This window comes from Garra rufa, chromosome 24, assembly GCF_049309525.1.
Source record: "Garra rufa chromosome 24, GarRuf1.0, whole genome shotgun sequence".
In the NCBI taxonomy this organism is placed as follows: domain Eukaryota; kingdom Metazoa; phylum Chordata; class Actinopteri; order Cypriniformes; family Cyprinidae; genus Garra; species Garra rufa.
Window position 1 is genome coordinate 3,156,652 of NC_133384.1, and position 21,095 is coordinate 3,177,746.

Genomic DNA, 21,095 nt, shown 5'->3' on the forward strand with positions numbered 1-21,095 from the left:
TTCACTCAGTTCCCATCATCTCTTTCTCTCATGTTCACATGAGATGTGTAAGGTGTTGAGCAGTGTTGGTCATCTTACTTTAAAAAAGTAATTAGTTACAGTTACAAATTACTTCTCCCAAAAAGTAATTGAGTTAGTAACTCAGTTACCACATTGTAAAAGTAATTAGTTACTCAGCAAAGTAACTGTGACGTTGTTTTTTTATGTTCTATAACGCTATTACGTTCTATAACATCTTTAATATCAAAGATGTTTATATTAACTGATTGAAAAATAAAAACACTATATACAGTATTATAGAACATTTGGTATTTATTTGAGCTCAATAGATTGCAGCCTGCTATATGATATGCATAGAAATAAAAACATATAAAAAATAAATATTGTGCAAAATAAAGACACACAAATGTAAACTTGGGTAAAAAAAAACAAAGGAAAACCTGGCCATTAGTGCAAATCTCTGTAACTGTATATTAGGCCTACTGCACAATAGTGCCGGTACTTCCAGTTCGCGAACGCTACCTTTGAATTTCCCCGGCTCGTCGCCATTGTCACTCACGCTGTCTTGTGTTGGTAGTCAGAGCGTGCAGTGACTGAGACAGCGTGAGCAGGGCACCGCCCACCCAGCCAATCATCATTGCATTTGCAACGGTGTCATCATCCCCACCCCTGCTCTCTCCAGGCAGCTGATGTGTAGCCAAAGCATGACACCTCGCGCTTTATTCAACCAAATTTTAGTAACGCGACACTTTACATTCTCAGTAAAGATAACGGCGTTGCAACGATGGGAAAAGTAATTAATTAGATTACTCCGTTACTGAAAAATGAACTCCGTTACTAACGCCGTTATACTTAAACGGCATTACTGCCAACACTGGTGTTGAGCTGAACATATTGGGACTCCCAAATGTACTAAACAATTGTGCCCTTTTTGTGCAAAAGCCTGTGTCTCATTATAGAATTAAGCAAATTCGCTAAATTAAGAAGTATTTACATGATGCAGTTAATGGGATACTGTAACCACCCACAGAAAGCTAGCTGTAAACAGGTTTATTGAAACACAATGTCCTATCCAGATGCGACACAGAAGGTTAATTGTGTATAATATAAAATGTAATAATACATGTTATTTAGAATTAAAATCAAACATTTTGTTCTAACCAAGCACAGATGCAATGAGCATAGGGCTGGGCGATATGGCCTAAAAATAAAATCCCCGATTTTTTCACAAAAAATCTGATTTACGATTTAAATCGATTTTTCCCCCCTACTTCTTTTAGCATGTAAAGAAACCCCAGCTTTTCCACAATATATATGGGCACCATATATTTTGCAATATACATTGCAACTGCATCAGTGATCGCTTTCCACCAGGCCCCATTCTTATCATACCAGACACAGTAAATGTTTGTAAGACAAATAAATATGAGATGGGAGGAAAATATATATTTCCATGCCTTTCTCTTGCACTTATATCATATACAAAAATATACAATTTTAACACAGAAATATTAAATGATTTAAACAACTGAAACGATCTGCCAGCAGTTGGTGGCAAGACACTGATTTAATTACTGAATCATATCATTCATTTGATTCGTTCGAACGGATGGTTCATTCAGGAATAAAGCAAGTGACTCTTCATGAATGGGAAATTGAATCATTTCACTAGATTCGCTTAAAAACGCACATTCATTCATAAGTTGCGCAGCGGCTCAGCTGTGACTTGTTTCAGATTACTTTTGACGACGAAATAGAGCAAAATCAGGCAATAGTGTTATAGCCAGACAATGTAAGTCACTTAATAATAACTTCTTGTTTATTTAACTGTTATAATAAATCAATATCTCGTTTACAAACTCCCTTACGAATGATTAAAAGCTGTCACTCATCTTAGTTCGCAATCTCACAAAGCTCTATTATAATAAACGAAACGAACGAACGTGCAAAACACATAGAAACCTTTGAAGCTCCACTCAGCGCAAATACAAATATGCTGGTCGGGTCAATCGCACATGGTGCTCCTAAATATTTTTTCATAGTCGTACGCAGTAGTTTTTTTTTTTTTTGCCCTTGAACTGCTGGTCTTTTAGTTGCACCATTGAGAAATTAGGTCGCACTCTAGAGCCCTGATATGCATATAATTCGCCATTGTCTTCAATCATCTCTCTACTCTGTTTATGTGGTAAGTGAAATTGTATGTACTGTAATGTAACAGGCTAAATTGCTAGCAAGCAGCTAATCATGTCCCCTTAGTGACTCACGTTATTTTACCAGAACACGTTGTTTTCCGTTCTGAATACAGCGGTTAATTAGGCGCGCCATCATGTGGTCGGACAATATTGCCTCTTAATTATTCTGCCATTGGTGCAATTTCAATGTATCTAATATTTTTATTAAAAAAATCGCGATACCTCGATTTAATAAAAAATTAAATCGTCTTAAAACGTGAATTCGAATTAATTGAAAAAATCGAAAGAATCGCCCAGCCCTAAATGAGCAACAACTACGTTTTCTCTCAATTATGCTTTCAATTTCTGTGTTGTTGTGCCTGGTAGCCCCACACACTTTGAAATCTCATTAGGCCATTCCTCATGTATATTAAAGATCAAACATGGTTGTGGAGAGAGTAATTATGGAAGTGTAGAATCAGATTTTTTGTGGAACTAAGTTCCACAAGGAAAAGGTAGGAAGCCCACTTACTTTCTGCCAATATGTGGGCGCATTTTTGTGTATCTGAAGCAATTTTCCCTTGTGATCAGTTTGTTTGCTCCATGCATGATTTGCATTATACCCTAAAACAATGCGGACAAATAAATATCGCATTTCTGCAGTCACAGTTCATTTGTAGTGAATTCCCCCTATTGTGTTTTGCTTTGAGACTTTGCTACAGTTGAATAAAGATGCTGTAAAAATAAAAAAGTCAACATCTGTTCAAATATTTGTTTTCCTTTTCTGTGAAAATATATGCCAGAGATATTTAATTTCATTTTATTTTCTTGCCAGTGTTTTGGGTGGCGTCCATGAGGACAGGGATTGGAGCAATAGCACAAGCAAATAGAATTCCACACGATTCTTGGAGGACCAGTAAAACCCCACCTTACGCGCATTGGCCAGACTCGATTTGGATGCGCTCCAGACACGGACTCTTGTGTCTCCGCTGCTTTATTACACTAGTGCTGCCTGACTGCAATAGATATGGAGAACGCTCGTAAATAAAAGAGCTCTGGGTTCCCAAAAAACAATGTGTTTTTGGCTCGGCTGTCACACAAAAGCTTGGCTGCTGTCCTCAATCTTCCCTGTGTCCCTGCACCTGATTACAGATGAACAGGTCTAGTGTTATATTCCGTGTTGGGGAAAGTTGCTTCTAAAAGTAATGCATTACAACAATGCGTTATTCACTAAAAAAGTAACTAATTGTGTTACTTAGTTACTTTTTATGAAATGTGAAGTGTTACGTTACTTTTGCAGCACCTTTTCTCATTTAGTCTGGGCTTGTTTTTTTTTTTTAATATAGCAAAGTTTTATTTTTGGCAAATGTAAAACCACTTTCACACTTCAAGTGAAAAGAGTAAACCTCAGGCTGAAAGAAATGCAAATTCACACCTGTACTGTAAAGAGCACAGCTCAAACTAATTTTTCAGCTGTGTTGCCATTATGGATTGCTTGAAGAATAGAACACAGGGAAAAGAAAGTTCAACACTATTCAGTATATACAGTCAGAAGTTTACCTTACAGAGTTTGCAAATTGTTAATTATTTTACTGAAATAATAATGATCATACAAACTGCATGTTATTTTTTATTCAGTACTGCTAAAATATTTCACATAAAAGATGACCCCGTTCAAAAGTTTACATACAGTTGATTCTCAATGTGTTGTTGCCCGAATGATCCACTGCTGTTATTTTTTGTTTGTTTGTTTAGTGATAGTTGTTCATGAGTCCTTTACTGCCCACTGTTCTTCAGAAAAATCCTTCAGGTCCCACAAATTCTTTGATTTTTCAGCATTTTGTGTATTTGAACTCTTTCCAACTGCGGACAACTGAGGGACTCATATGCAGCTATTACAGAAGGTTCAAAACGAATCATTAAGAGCCATAGATTTAAAGATCAGGGTAAATTTAACTTGTTTTCTCTTCCGGGAAACATTTAAGTATATTTTGTAGCTTCTGAAAGGAAGTACTAAATAAAAAAAAATGATATTTAGGCAAAATAAGAAAAAAGTTTACACCCCTGACTCTTAATGCATCGTGTTTCCTTCTGAAGCATCAGTGAGCGTTTAAAGCTTCTGTAGTAGTTGCATATGAGTCCCTCAGTTGTCCTCAATGTGAGAAGATGGATCTCAAAGTCGTACAGTAATTGATTTTTCTGAAGAACAGAGGGCAGTTTAACTTTTCAGAACAAACAAGGGACTAATGAACAACTATCACTAAAAAAAAAAAAACACACAAGACTGCCAAACCTCAAAACATTTGAGATTAGATTAAAAAATGTGCAATAGATTTTTATAGCCAAAATGCCTCTTGCTGAATTAAACCTACAGTATATGATATAGTGAGGTGATGTAACAAAACTGTAGCATACTAGTGTTTGAAGTGTTTATTGTTACATATTTACTTTCAGACTGAAGAAACTATATAACTAGGGATACTAGTATATGCTCATGAGATGGCCAGTGTTCAGGTATGGTTGTCTTATCAGGTGAAAGCATACATTAATGTAGTGAAAGGCTGAAAAATAGGCTGACATCTGGCCATTATGAGGCCATCAACTGATAACTTGGCCCACCATCCCTTGTGAAAAAAAAAAACAACAAAACACTTCTCTCAGTCAAGAAGTAGCCACAGTTATCAGCAGCTGTCGAGAATCTATCATAATCATGCTCTTCAGATATTGGTATGCCATTGTCAAAACTGTGGGTGACCAAGGTCACTACAGTGATCTCTGTGATGGATTGCTCAGTGTATTACCCAGCTGTTTTGTGGTGTGTTTAATAGAGGTGGCAGCTTGTGCAGCTTTCTTACTCAAATGTGTGGTATGTGTGAGGAGTGGTTTCTAGGCAACAGGCAAGGTGACTGACAGCTAAGAGCGATGATGGGTAAGAACACACAGTGATCTTTTGCTATTTATACTGGATTTTAAATCAAATGACTTGCCGTTTAGAGCATATCAGAAAAAGACATGAGCATATTTGGAAATTAAATATAAAATATAATATATTCAGGACTTGTTATTAATTTAAGATTTTCTTTAATAATATTGTTATTTCCATTTTTTTTATTCATGGATTATCAGGGTTTTCTCTGCACTTTCATAATACTATCTTGCAAAGTATTTCCTGCAGGTTTCTGCTCACGAGAAGTCAGATGAATGATGGGCATTCATGTCTTTTACACTTGTGCTGCATACCAAGTCCAGTTCCCTAATTATTCCCTTTCTCCCTCCGCTGTCTGAGAGTGAGAGACGGAGAGAAAGAGTCGGTGCGGTGTTGTGCAGGAATTTGGCCCTGCTGTGTAATGTTGAGGGGAATCAAGGGAATGGGCGTCCTCCCAACCGCTGCCAAACAACATTATCCAACACAAAACAACAGGAGGGCCAGCTGCGCACGAGAGACTTTAGCCAAAATAACACACACAGAGACGGAAAAAAGACGGAGGAAAGATTAGGTCAAATAGAGACGAGTGGAAAATACTAGAGTAAAGAATATAGAGCAGAGTTTGGCAGAGCTCTTTGTATCAACCAGAGAACACATTATGAATTTGTGCAGTGAGCCAATCAGATTTGGAGATGGGGATACTGTAAATTTTTTACCATTTTTGTATGCAAACGTTCTTTCACTGACTGTCTAAAACTAGAGGCTTTTTGAAAGAAGTCTCTTATGCTCACAAAGACAGCATTTATTTGCTGATAAATACAATATAAACAGTAATATTGTGAAATATGTGACCCTGGACCACAAAACCAGTCTTAAGTATCACAGGTTTATTTGTAGAAATAGCCAAAATACAGTGTATGAGTCAAATTTATCGTTTTTTTCTTTTATGCCAAAGATCTTGTTCAATGAAGATATTTTGTACATTTCCTAAATATATCAAAACGTTACTTTATGATTAGTAATATGCATTGCTAAGAACTTCATTTGGACAACTTAACAGGTGATTTTCTCAATATTTAGATTTTTTTGCACCCTCAGATGTCAGATTTTCAAATAGTTGTATCTCGACCAAATGTTGTCTCATCCTAACAAACCATACATCAATGGAAGGCCTATTTATTCAGCTTTTAGATTATGTATAAATCTTAATTTCAAAAAATGTACCCTTATGACTGGTTTTGTGGTTCAGGGTCACATATTGTTCCCATCTAAGATGTTCAATTTTAATAGTTTAAAAAAAATGTTATTTATTACTGTGATGGCAAAGCTGAATTTTCAGCTCTATTTAGTAGGAAATTATCCTTTAGTAATGATTCTAATATGCTGAGAAAAAAAAAAAGTTTTTTGCTGCCTAATATTTTTATGGAAACTATATCATATGCTACCACTGAAAACCTTTTTTATAAAAAAAAAGTAAGAAGCTAATATTTTGATTCAGCAAGGAACCTTTAAAATGTTTTACATAATTGTTAAATTTCACATTATTGTTACAAATGCTGATATTTATCAAATAATCCTAAAAAAATCCAAAAACATCACAATATTGCTGTTTTTATCATATTTTTACTGTATTTTTTACATGTAGGATTCTAAACTTACGAGACTTATTTGAAACACATTAACAAATAATAGTGTGAAGCAAATTGTAAGTTCCCAAAAAATCTGGCAAAAAAAAAAAAAACACCATTGAAGTCTTATTTTAAACTTCTTTTTGCACCTGAGTGAAGAATGAGGAAGAACTGTACTATAAATATATTAGGGACTTCATACAGTAGAGCAGAATAGGGTATGCTAGTGTAAATCTTGAGGTTTAGGCAGTTCCCACAGAGCCTAGTTTTGGGTTGAACTCATTTGCCCCCACAAACCCTAGAGCGCTGTATACCGGACTCCATGACACTGGTTCCACACACCAGCAGTTTGAGCTGCAGGTGCAGACTGCCTAAAGCAGAACAGGCCTTGATTTCTCACAATAAGTCATATAGGGTGCTGACACTGGCTGGGTTTTGAGGGTGAGTGCAGTTCAAGCTGAAAACATCAGTCATTTACTTTACAGTATATACCTCACGGTGAAAGAATAAAGAGCCCTGAAGAAGAGAACCCTGGGATATGAACTAAACTTTGGGGATTTTAGTTTTATACTGCAAGCTAGTGAGAAGCAAATTGTGTCCAGTAAATGCTGTGTGTTTGTTGTGAAAGCATTGTTCCTTATTCACAAGCCTATACACACTCACACAGACTAACAAAAGAGATTCCAGACGCTGGGGGGTTACACAAACCTGTCCACACAAAGCCGTTTTTTCAGCGTGCCCTCCTCTGCCCTCTATTGATGTGTTGAAGAAAAGCATGTTTGAATGAGTCACCCGAGGGACAGCAGAGAATTTGGCACACCAGCCAGTATGAAACATCATCGCACATGTGGACACATTCAGATCAGACTAGAATTACAGCCTTTAGTTTCTCAACTCTAAATAGTTGCTTTAAACAATCAAATGAATTGTTCTGAAAATCTAGCATCAGTGTCAGTTAGTCAAGCTCGCATCAGCTGATCCACACCTACCTATAGGGATGTGACACCTATCACAGCACTCATATAAGGTCTTCAGTATTATCACCAGCTTCGCACTGCTCAATAGTTAATTTCCCACCTCCATCCCCGACTCTTGTCAGTAAGGATCCAGCCTTCTGATTCTCATTGAATCTGACTAATTCTAAATGTATATTAAAAGATTGAACCTTAAGGATTCTGCGATTCATTTGTTGTTCTGTTCTGTTTACCCTGGGGGATTATTGCTGCTCTTCCTGATGTTATCCATGCTAGGCTGCATGGATGCACAGGGAGTTCTTGCCCAGAACAGAACCATACCGCCAATCCAAACTGTATGCTAATTGTCAGCCATCTTTGACGATAGTGGTCCTGACAGAAATGCTGTTTTTTATAATTTATGCTAGAGGTCGACCGATATTGGTTTTTACCGATACCGATAGCTAGTTTGGACCACACTGGCCGATACCGATTAATTAACCGATAGTTTTTGAAAATGGATACTGAAAGGCAACTAAAATTGTATTTTTTAAAAAGTACTAAACCATAATTTGTAAATGAATATGTTAACAAAATAAACTTCAAAATTTAACAATATATCAGCAATTGTTGAAATTAACACTCTAACAAGGAACAACTCTTCTATTCTACAGCTTTCACCATTCTTAGTTAATGTTACAAATGGGCTCATTGTAAAGGAGTGGGAATCTTTACATTTTAACAATATGTAAAATTGCAGTTTCTATGCTTTTTGTTTATATTTGGAATCTCTGTATGTCAGTACTGCCATCTTAAAATTAAGATTCAATTTAATTAGATTTTATATAAAATTTATTTCGTGCAGAATTTACTTAAAAAAAAAAAATATATATATATATATATATATATATATATATATATATATATATAAGCAGGCTACTTTTTAAAACAATAGACAGTGACATAGACAGTGGCTGCTTTAACAGGCTTCAATGAATGCACAGACATTTTGATATATCAGATGTTTTGTCCTGCTCTGAAAACATAACTGACTGTGTGTACTGTACATCAGTCTCGTATACTGTAAAAGTATTCGAAAAGTGCATTTAATCGCATCTGCAATCAAGCTTTTTCGGACTAACAAACATAAAGCGAAAGTGCAAGTCTGCCAGTGCGCGAGTTTTGTGCATCTAATAGTACTTCATTACAAACGGCAGAAATGAAGGCATATCTAAAGTAAAACACTGCGAGTGGAAGCACGCATGTGTCTCACAGTGCAAATTCTGTGCAATGAAGCCCGCCGAGTCTCTAGCGTGCACACGTGCCATATGCTGGGGAAAACACAAGCTCGTTGAAGAGAGGATTGTGATGCATCGGAGAATCCATTTTTCACCCACCCTTAATGAAACCGGGCAAAAGTGCAGCGCTGAGTTGCGCGGACAACTTGCAGGTATCACACACACACACACACACACACACACACACACACACACACACTCTCACACACACAGGACTCATCGCGTGTTGTTCAAGGGGAAGTCTAAAACAGTTTATTTAACCAAATGGGCAAATGTTTACTTAAAAAATGATCAAAAAAGCGGCAAAGATTAGTTTAAAGAACAGATCAAATGAAAATAGAAAGAGCAATATATATTGTTGTAGCCATTTATTTATTTTTTTCTGTTTTACATTATATTTAAATATTATTTGTTTGTGTTTTGTTTCAGTTCAATCAGTTTATTACGAAAGAAGTTTGTGTAATTTGTAAATGTCATAAATGACGTGGTATGAATTGGACGGCAATACGCTGGGAGAGTTGAAGAGGGTCAGACACAATTTTTTGACCACTTCGTACGTTTTTATTTGTGGAAAATCCCTTCTTAAACGAATTTCGTTTTGTATAATTTTTTTAATTATTTAATATTAAATAATTATTAAATAATATTTAATATTAAATAATTAACCGATCAACATAAATATGTATTAAATTTTTAATACATATTTATGTTGATCGGTTATTAAAATCAAATAAGAACAAGGAAAACTGGCATTGTGGAATAAAGTGCATAACTACCATGCTTCGACGGCCTGAAGAAAAGGCTAAAACATAAATTGTAGCTTTATATGAAGCATACAGACTTTATTAGAGCTACAGAAATACAAATGTTTCGCTTAAATGCACAATACTCAATCTTCCAGCCCAGGGTCAAGTCTTTATTAACATTAACAACGATTTGGGACAGATTTGATGTAATGTAAAACTATGAATGGAGCGCTGTGGCGCAGCAGGATTTCTGTCGGCTAAATGAACACAGTTTGCTTTCTCACGTCACGTCTTTAAATCTGCAACTTTGCTGGCTAACAATATGACCAGCTTGATATAAACCAATGCAAATATATGGCAACAATCCTAACATAAAACACTGGTGTCGGCTTAACCTCTCATACTCTATGACAGCGGAGCGGAGCGTGAGCCGCTTCAGCAAAGAACTAAATCCGGAAAAACTATCGGCAGGGATTTTTGCAGATAACCGATAGTTCAGCCAATCAACTGTCGGTGCCGATTAATCGGCAAAACCGATACATCGGTCGACCTCTAATTTATGCATCTTCATGTAGTTGATTTTCTTGAAATACTGTACAAAGGACCGTGTTGAATATTCATATTGCACCTTTCCATATAACAAAAGTGAATAAGCACAATAAAACCACTGACAGGTTAAAGGTGAAGTTCACTTCCAGAACAAAAATGTACAGATAAATTACTCACCCTCACCACTTGTCATCCAAGATGTTCATGTCTTTCTTTCTTTAGTCGTAAAGAAATTGTTTTTTGAGGAAAACATTTTAGGATTTCTCTCCATATAGTGGACTTCTATGGTGCCTACGAGTTTGAACTTCCAAAATGCAGTTTAAATGCAGCTTCAAATGGCTCTAAACGATCCCAGCTGAGGAAGAAGGGTCTTATCTAGCAAAACAATCGGTTGTTTAAAAAAAAAATACAATTTATGTACTTATTAACCTCAAATGCTCACCTTGTCTAGCTCTGTGTGTACTCTGTATATTTGGTTCAAGACAGTTAGGGTAGGTTGAAAAACTCCCATCTCATTTTCTCCTCCAACTTCGTCCTACATCGTTGCAGAAGTACAGACCCAGTACAGAATAACCTTTGACTGAATGGTTCTTTGTGGAACCAAAAATGGTGCTTCTATGGCATCGCTGTGAAGAACCTTTTGAAGCACCTTTATTTTTAAGAGTGTAAGACCCTTCTTCCTCAGCTGGGATCGTTTACAGCCCTTTGAAGCTGATTTTAAACTGCATTTTGGAAAGTTTCAAACTCACGGGCACCATAGAAGTCCACTATATGGAGAGGAATCCTGAAATGTTTTCCTCAAAAAACAATTTCTTTACGACTGAAGAAAGAAAGACATCAACATCTTGGATGACAAGGGGGTGTCTTGATTTTGTTCTGGAAGTGAACTTTTCCTTTACGTAAATAACACTTATTATCTCATTACATTGGCACCTGTCAAGACATTAAATGTATTAGGCAGCAAATGAACAGTCAGTTCTTGAATATTATGTGTTGAAAGCGAAATAATCCGAGTGACTTTGACAAGGACCAAATAGTGACAGCTAGACAAAATGGTCTTGTGGAGTGTCCTGGTATGCAGTGGTTACTTGTACCTACTGTAATACCAAGTGATGCAAGGAAGGGCAATCTGTGAACCAGTATCAGTACGAGGCTCATTGATGGCTACCCCATTTGGTCTGATCACACAGAAGAGCTACTGTAGCTCAAATTGCTAAAAAACGTAATGCTGTCCATGTTAGAAAGTTGTCAAAACACAGTGCATCGTAGTTTCTTGGATATGGGGCTGCATACCTAAAGACCAGCCATGATGACCCCTGTCGACCACCGAAAGTGAGGGTCAGATGGGCCATGGAGGAATGGAAGAAGATTGCTTGGTCTGTTGAATCACGTTTTCTTTTCGATCAGGTTGATAGTGCACATACATCATTTACCTGGGGAAGGAATGGTAGCAGGTTGCCCTGTGGGAAGAAGGCAGGACTATGGAGGCAGTGTTGTGCTCTGGGCAATGTTCTGCTGGGAAACCTTTGACACGTACCACCTAGTAATTGTGTTTACTGATGGCAGTGGTCTCTTTTATCAGAATAATGTATCCTGCCACACTGCAAAAATTGTTCAGGAATGGTTTGAGGAACAGGACAAATAGTTCAAGGTGTTGCTTTGGCCCCAAAATCCCCAAATATCTCAATCTAATGGAGCTTCTATGGGATGTGCTGGACCAACATTCGATCTTTGGAGGCCTTTTAACTTACAGCACTTAAAGGTTCTGCTGCTAATGTGCCAAATACTACAGAACACATTTAGAGATCTCGTGGAGTCAATCTGTTAATGCATCAGAACTGTTTTGGTGATATTAAAAAGGTTGTTTTAATGTTGTGGCTGATCAGTGTAAACTCATTCTCTATATTCTTTATATAGTCTTCCGAAGTGTTGCAGATTTAAGTACCTTTGAAATGACCATTACACAGATATTAGGATTGACATCCACGGCCCATTAGTCGATGACTGTAATAGTATAACTGTATCAGTGGGACATCCATTAAAGCATTTGACTGTTTTCACTTCTCAATAAAGCTATTAAAAATCCAGTCTTGGCAGCATGATTCAATAAATGGGGATGAGCCATATCATATTATCCAAAGCCTCTCACAAGATGCCAATACTAATCACATTGAACCACAATTCAAATCTAATGGAATAAAATATTAACCTCCTGGTCTGGTACTGAGCCACTATATTGATAGTATCCCATTACTCTGTAAAACCACCAATTGGCCATATGAATTACTGCCCTCTACAGGATATGGATGAATGTTCAGTACTGGACAAACCAGGGCTACTCGGAAAAATAAAAATAATAATAATAAAATGGCTCCCATTGTGGCAACTGATTGAGAAAATACCATATTGAAAATACCGTAAAAAATACCATACCATATTGGCATATTGTTTATACCAAATACCATACTTGGCAGTTTACAAGTGCACATTCAATACAGTTAAGCACAGTTTGTTTTCACAAGGAAACCCTAACAATCAGACTTGATTGTTGCAGGTCAAACTACATGCTATTTTAGGTATAGCATTTATTATTTTAAGTTGAATATCATCAGTTGCAGGATATGGACTTGGAATCCCAATTTGTTCATCCTTTCTCATCAGGAGCATAATGACATATTTAAAGCTTTAAATTGAACTATTGTATTAGTCTCTATAGAGCTGCTTTGTTATACTACTTGCAACTACAGAATCCTAAAACTGATTTAACACTTACACTGAATTTTCTGTAAAGCAGCTTTGAAGCAATCTGTATTGTAAATAAAAATGACTAAACACTCCAGTTTTTCAGGACATGCAATGAAGTTAGAAACTAATACATGTACAGTACATCCACACCCAGATGTATGTCAGAAACAGAGTGTGCTCAGTATGTAATTTTGGTCAGACAGGTATTACATCATTCAATACATGGGGGAAATTTTCTGCAATTCCTCATACACCTGTAGAGGGAGCCTGACACCACATCAGTGTAACATATTCAAATACTGCACTTCTATGTCTATTTGTTAGTGCAAGCAAATGCAAGACATGTCTGTTTACATCAGTGATTTGGTGTGTTTAGTGGGTGTGTGTATTTTCTGCAGTGGTGCTTTTCTGTGCTGGTTTGGCTTTAATTTTTCTGGTCGTGGACAACTGTACAGGTGGGTCAGCGCATAATCTGTCATCATAGGTTTCTGCAGAATTTGAACAGCAAACAAAGACATTGACATTTGTCTCCTGCCCATTGAGTGTTTGCTTATTAAATAATGTGGTTAGTCAGCTCTGTTTATTCATTCCACAGAATTTTCCTTAAGCACAGAAAATGATGAAAACGTCCAGATTCCTTATTGGCCTACAAAGATGATGCACTTTTTGCAAAGGCTTTGTTATGCAGTTTTTGTGTAACGTGGAGTAGGATACTTTTTTTTTTACTAGTAGACAAATTGTCCAAAAAAGTAGCGAATGGGTTAGCGGGTTAGATGTGGCATGCAGCATCAGCATTTAATATTGCATACTATTCAGTGCAATGTGTCATAATTTGGATAGTCTGTCAACTCTGTGCATTATATAAAAGGTTACAGTGTTTAAGACAGCACACATACTTTTCCCTCAGTGTATCCCTGCAGGCATGCAGTTGTCAGCATGATCTAACCCAAATATGTGCGCGCACACACTCTCACAAGTAGGCATGTTCGTATCTTATATTATCTTATGCTTTACTCAGATCAGAGTATGAAAGATTGCCACAGAAGATTCTCTGAGCTTGACTTAAGTATGGTAGATTAACATGTGCTGTCTCGTCATGTAAAAATAGTGTGAGTAAGACATTACCAGCTTCGTTTGGGAAATGCAACAGAAAAAGAGAGGGCATGACCAAGGCTTGATTTCATATTCCTTTCTAATGTATGACAACATAAGAAATCAGAAGTTTCCTGCTTATGTTGAGTGTTTTTGTGAGCTTTATCAGACTCTTGAGTAACTTTTGTTCTGTGTCTCATGCCATCAGGGAGACAGCGGAACAGACTGGAGCCAATGGACACTATCTTTGTCAAGCAGGTGAAAGAGGGTGGCCCCGCGCACGGAGCTGGACTCTGCACAGGTACAAACACAGAATGCACGGGCCTGGAGATATATTTTCAATACTTGTCATACTTGTTGTCAGTTATTCATAATTAGGATATTAAGACACTAACAGTGTAGCTGACACTCAGTAAACAGAAACATCTTGTCCTTCCTCCATAGCATTCTGATTGGTTTGATGTAGGGCTGTCATGGTGTCAGATTTATCAGATAAATTAGATGATATTAGAAGAATTCAGGATAATGATGTTATCATAATATCTACAGATTTTTGTGGAAAAAAAATTTGTATTTTCTCTTTTTTGGCCAATGAATCACAGTCAAAACATGACTTTAGGGAAGTGGAGAGATAGTTTATAACCAATAATGATTCAAAAGTACACATAACTTCCCACAGTCTGTTTTTTTGATAATCTGTGTTATTTTACGGAATCCCCCCAAATTATTTTTTTTTTTTTGAGTGTTGAATGCGGGTGTGTCCTTTTCATTCGTCATCTCATGCAACATGATTTTGTGCGGCAGTACACTGCAAAAAATGCTTTTCTTACTTTTTTCTTACTTTTTTTGTGTTGTTCTCAGCCAAAATATCTAAAAATATTTTCATAAAAAACAAGTCAAAATTAAGTGCGTTTTTGCAAATAATCTGCCAATGGAGAAAGAAAAATAATCTTGTTTTCTGTTTGAAATAAGATTTTTTTTTCTTATCCCAATTGGCAGATTATTTTGCTTGTTCGAAGCAAAAACTCACTAAATTTTGACTTTTTCTGAAAATACAAGAAAATATTTTTACTTGTCTAAAAAATCCTTCTTTAAGAATTTTTCAATATTTTGGCTGGAAACAATAAAAAAAATCTAAGTAAGAAAATCATTTTTTGCAGTGTAGTTGCTGTACACTGGGTAACAACCAGAGTTATGGTGTAATATTTAATGTGTAGTAGTAATACAATGATATCAATATTTATTTATTTTGAGAAACACAATTACCATCAATGCTGATATATTGGGACACCCATTGTCCATTGTTGTTAAACTTAGCTCCAGGTTTTTTTGTTGAAAAAACAAAACAAAGTTTGAACTATTTTGCCATCTTGAAAACAGCATTTAAAGACATATGTACATACACCAGTACATTTAAAAATAGCACAAATCCTGCATATAAAATAGCACAAAACATCCTGCTGGTCAGCCCCCTTAAGATAAATCTGGGCTCACTGAGGCATTAAAGCATCACTACTAAATGGTTGGAGGTAAACCTGGGAAGAGGTCATACCACCAGCCAACATTCAAAATGAATTGGCAGAACTTTGTCACAAGCTGCTGAAGTCTTACATAAGTGTGATCAGTCTGAACCCGAAGAAACATGAGGAGTTATTACTATGTTCTTGGTGTCATCAGACAGACTTTTAAGAGGGTCCACAACATATGTTTATTTGCAATCTCTCACTGCTGCCCAACTCTGACTCATCTGAATCTCATCTTTAGCACACATCAGTCAACATATCTAAGTATGTACTTACTCCAAGGTTCTGAGATCCTGTCCAAATCTTTAATTATTCTTACCACAGAATCATGTGGATCATCAGTTCCTCAGAGGATCATTAAAGAGCTTACAAGCCTGTGTATCAAGGGTGTTTCCTCTGAGGAGGCAAAATATTGGATAAGAAAAAGTAGTACAAAAATAAAACGCCAGTATTACAAAATATAACATTAAAAAGTGTAAAAATCACTTATTTTTCTAAAGAAACATTGCCCAACATCAACACCAACAGGTAAAGTTACAGTGTGAGTCCACATCTCTCTCGCCTCCCCTGAGCCCGTTGAATTTTAACAGACCCCCTAAAGCGTCCGGTGAGTTTGGTGGGGGGTAATTGAGAATAAATGGGGGAAAGTCATGAGAGGAGGCCATGATTGGATATGACTGGTTATGTAAAGCTGTGATTGATTCATGCGATAAATCCCGGCTCTTGTGTTTGTGCATGTTCTGCATTCGCAAACAAGTCTGAATGAACAATATAATGGTGTTAAAGATAAGACTAATTTTAAAAATTAAAGGGGTCCTAATATGGTTTTTTTTTTTCACTTTTTGAATTTACAAATCTTAAAGTCCACTCCTAAGGGAGATATTTAGTTTTTAAAAAAATTATTTTCAAGAACTACAACGAACAGCTCCTTTGGACTACAGCGTTTGTTTTCCAGATGCTATGATGTCACAACACGGTCCATTAGAATAACATTCAAATAAATCCTGTTGGCGGGTAGGGAGGGACGAGGTGGGGAATTTGGCTGACTTCAGCGATGTAGCATGGAAAGTTGCTTCTGGGATGCTTCAGGCGGCTCATATAAACGTGAGCATTTACTAAAGTGTCCGCAAACTGCTCTGGTAGCCACGCCGTTGATGTGTAGTAGACGCGTAGACGTGCAGTGTGTGGTAAGAGATTTATTCATCATACAGTGTAGATAGCTTTACTAGCCTTATGCTGGAGCCGGTTTTGGGCATGGAAATAATTAAATGAATTAACACAATAATATCATGTATCGGCGATCTCGCAGGCTGACGATAGGACCAACACTAATGTAGAGTATTATTTACTTAACCTCCATGCATCCTAGGTGTATATGACTTCCTTTTTTCAGACGAATGCAATTGATATATTAAAAATAATCTTGGCACTCCCAAGCTTCAGAACGGCATATACAAGTGTTTCTCTCCTTCAGTCCAAAACAAGTCGATCCATAATAAAAAGTGCCTCACATGGCTCTGGAGTGGTCAGTTAAAGCCTCCTTTAGCGATCCGATATGTTTTTGTAAGAAAAATATCCATATTTAAAACGTAAGAATCACTTTAATCTAGCTTGTGCAGTTGTACACGGAACTTGCTGCTTTGGAAAGGGGCATGGCAGAACTGAAACGCCATCTAAGCTGTTCGCCAATTGCAACACAGTGGGACTGCTAACCAATCACAACAGATTTAGTTTTTTGGAAGGCGGAACTTCATCGAACCCGAAACTAATCAAGCCGTTTGTGCCAGCCTGGGGAGAAAGCTATTATAATAATGTAAATTTAAGTGAAAAATAATGCGTTTTTCGAACCACCAAGCATGAGAGCATGTTTTAGTTCACCCCCAAAATAAAATAAAGCCTTTGTAAAAAAGTATATTAGGACCTCTTTAAGTAAACAACTTACACAGATATAACCATCTTTTTTTATATAAAAATAAGACTTGAAATGGCCTGAAAGCATAATCATAAAAAAAATCTGACTGGAGCACAAGTTTACATTTAATAAAAAAAGGTTTCACAACACATTTTGTAAAGCATCTATTTACATATCTGAACTACAGCAGTTATTTTCCTGTTTCTCTTTCCTTCAGGGGATCGCATTGTAAAAGTCAATGGAGAAAGCATCATTGGAAAAACATATTCCCAAGTAATTGCCCTTATTCAGAACAGGTAATGTTGCAACTTACGCTACTTGTTTCAGCCCCTGAGGGGTGGTGTAGCCTCATGGTTAAAGATCTGGTCTGGTAGTCATAGTTTTTGATTTGATTGACCTAAATGTGGTTTTGTATGATGGTTAAACCAGGAATAATTTCTGCTCTGTCCATATGCTCCTTTTGCCCTCATTTAGTGAGTTGATTATCTGTTCCCGCTAAGTCATGATCTAGATAAGTCTCTTAATCCTTCAGGAAGTTTAATAAATCTGCTGTTTATTGCGTAATGTTAGTTGGAATTAAGAGCTAGTAGTCCTTCCTTGTTCCTGAATTTACTAAAAAAAAAAAAGCACTGTATTTGTGACTGAAGTTATGACGTCACCTGTGATATTACGTTTTACCTTTTCAAAACTTTTCTTTGCAGTGACACATCTCTGGAGCTCTGTGTGATGCCAAAAGATGAAGACATTTTACAGCTGGTATGGGTTTACTTGTCACATAAAACTAATTTCTTGTACAAAAAGATGAATTCCTCTTCAGGCTTTCAAATTGGTTTGTTAATCTTAAATTTAAATTTAATTCTTATTTGAGCAAATTCAGGTTTCCTCATCTGCCCTCATATTTTTAATGTTTTGGGGGGTAATCTAAGTGTTCGTTTAAGTGTTCAATGCTGAATGAGTGGTAGGTGTGTGTGGGTGTGTGTCATGGTCAAAAGATCAAAAGATTTGAAGTTTATAAATGGAGAATGAATAAACTGCATTGAAAATGAAATTACTCAGGCAAAAGGAATTGTGGGAAGGAGAGCAGACCAGTCGAAACAAACAGCACCAGTTTGTGTGTCAAGATGCTCTCCCAGCCAGAGTTCAGTGATCCAGTGGAGCAGAGAAGCGTGATGGCGCCTCTGTGTGTGTATGTGTGCTTATTTTGAATTCAGCTATAATGAGGTTTTCCTTAGAACTAGGGTCATAATGCCACCCCCATATCTGAGCACATTCCAGACGGAACTCCAAATCTCAGGCTGTTACATGCCAACCACATAAACTCATACTCCACTGTGGAGCCCTCAGGCACTTTTTGACTTGACAGTAATGAGTCCATCCGGTGCTGAATTTAAGACTTAGAAATGGGACTCATGCTTATTATTTCAGCTAACAGGAAGTGGTTCTAGAGGTTTTCCATGACAGCAAGCTCTCTATGACACCTCTGAAATAACATTGATCTATGATTCTAGCAGATGTTATATCACATCACACAAAAATTGTAGAACTTTTATTGGATTAAATACTTTTTTTGTACTATTGAGGTATTATTCGTATTACTTTTAGGTATTATTTTGTTACTTTTACTATTGTTTTTGTGAAAAAGAGGCACTAAGATTAATAACATATGGAAAGTGTATAACCTTCATAAGATTTTGTTTGTTTATTTAGTCATTTTAATACAAATTGTTTCATCAATCAGCATAGCTCAAAACCTGGTGCCTTTTTTAAGATATGCAATTTATCTTTTAACTTTGAAGTGTAGATTTTTGAGGTTTTGTACCAAAGTTGCATATTTGCTTATTTAAATAATGAAGAAATTAAGACATTTACACATAAATAAGATCTACAGTTGAGGTCAAAAGTTTGCATCCCCTTTCAGAATCTGCAAAATGTTTTACCAAATTTTACCAAAATAAGAGGGATTATACAAAATGCATGTTATTGTTTATTTAGTACTGACCCTGAATAAGATATTTCACTTAAAAAAAATGTTTACATATAGTCCACAAGAGAAAATAATAGTTGAATTTATAAAAATGACCCTGTTCAAAAGTTTTTCAAAAGTAGTTGATCTTTAATATTGTGTTCTCACCTGAATGATCCACAGCTGATTTTGTTTAAGAAAAATCCTTCAGGTCCCTCAAATTATTTGGTTTTCCAGCATTTTTGTGTATTTGAACCCTTTCTAACAATGGCTGTATGACTTTGAGATCCATCTTTTCACACTGATGACAGTTGAGGGACTCATATGCAACTATTACAGAAGGTTCAAACGCTCAAGAGCTGGGGGGTGAAAACATTTTAACAGAATGGAGATGTGTACATTTTTCTTATTTTGTCTAAATATCATATTTTTTTCATTTAGTACTGCCCTTCAGAGGCTACAGAAGATACTTACATGTTGGAACATTTTGTATGATCCCTCTTATTTTGGTAAAATAATTAACAACCAGCTAGAGAACTTATGTTTTGTCTGAAGTCACTGCTACACCACTGGATTTTTTTTATTAACACATTCCAGGATTGCCTTATCTGTGAAGCAAACATGAAGTGCTGGCATAGAATTTGGTCAAATAAAAAAAGGTATCCCTTGGTATTTTGGAGCATATTTAAGAGCCAGTTTTTAAACGATTTTTAACTTTTTTCTTACATAGGCCTACAAGTAAATGATGTGGAGTAATATTGTCAGCTCCTTCAGATTGTTTGTAATTGGGTTGAACTTTGAGAACAGTTCCATAAGTCAGACCATTCTAACTTTGCATAAATATTAATGCCTTTAAACATAAAGTTTTACTGCTTTGTGCACTCGAAGTATCATTATGAAAATTTTCAAGCGATTTAACTCCATAAGTCAGGCAGATAACACATAACTCGTATGCAAAACATAAGACAGAGTATTAAATTTAGGGCAAAAGCTGTGATCTAAAAGTGTTTGACAATGATGATGACAAATTGCCATTAGTAGTTAGTTATGTATAAAGAATGAGGAGTAAGGGCAGTTATAAGGATCATATTACTATGTGCCTAAGAGGAAGATATGTAATGGACTTCAGGGAGGGGCAAAAAGTACAGCATGCAAAACAGTCAGCCGATCAGATCCAAAGCAGCACCTTGCAAAGTGTGTGTTTTGACTGTGAAACACTGCAACGTCTTGAAACAAAGAGAGGGAAAGGACAAGCAAAGATGAAAGGTAAAAAATAAATAACACCAAGGCAGGTATAAATTTAAAAGTATGTTAATCTATTTGCTTAACCTATTTGTAGGTCAGATTCATTCTCTGATCCTTTCTCTGTCGCACTGTTTTGGCTATGTTTCAAATACACACTGTGTATGTGTACTTTGTCAAAAATATCAGGCAATATGTTTTACTTAACGATATTCCTTTATTTAATAATTCATTCTATTTTAATTTAATTTAATTTTTTTGTACACATACAAATATACATCTGTAAAGACAAAAACTGTGCAGACAGTCACTGTGTGGATGGAAAGGTGCCACATAGGCCACTCCAT

General features: G+C 36.3%; 1 protein-coding gene across 1 annotated transcript in view; it reads left to right on the forward strand.

Annotated features, from left to right (window-relative positions):
* arhgap21a (Rho GTPase activating protein 21a) overlaps nt 1-21,095 on the forward strand; it is a 59,831-nt gene that overhangs the window by 12,719 nt on the left and 26,017 nt on the right. The window contains exons 4-6 of the mRNA XM_073830307.1: nt 14,317-14,409; nt 17,761-17,839; nt 18,245-18,299. Of these exons, the coding sequence (XP_073686408.1) occupies nt 14,317-14,409; nt 17,761-17,839; nt 18,245-18,299 (227 nt within the window). The remainder of the gene's footprint in view (nt 1-14,316; nt 14,410-17,760; nt 17,840-18,244; nt 18,300-21,095) is intronic.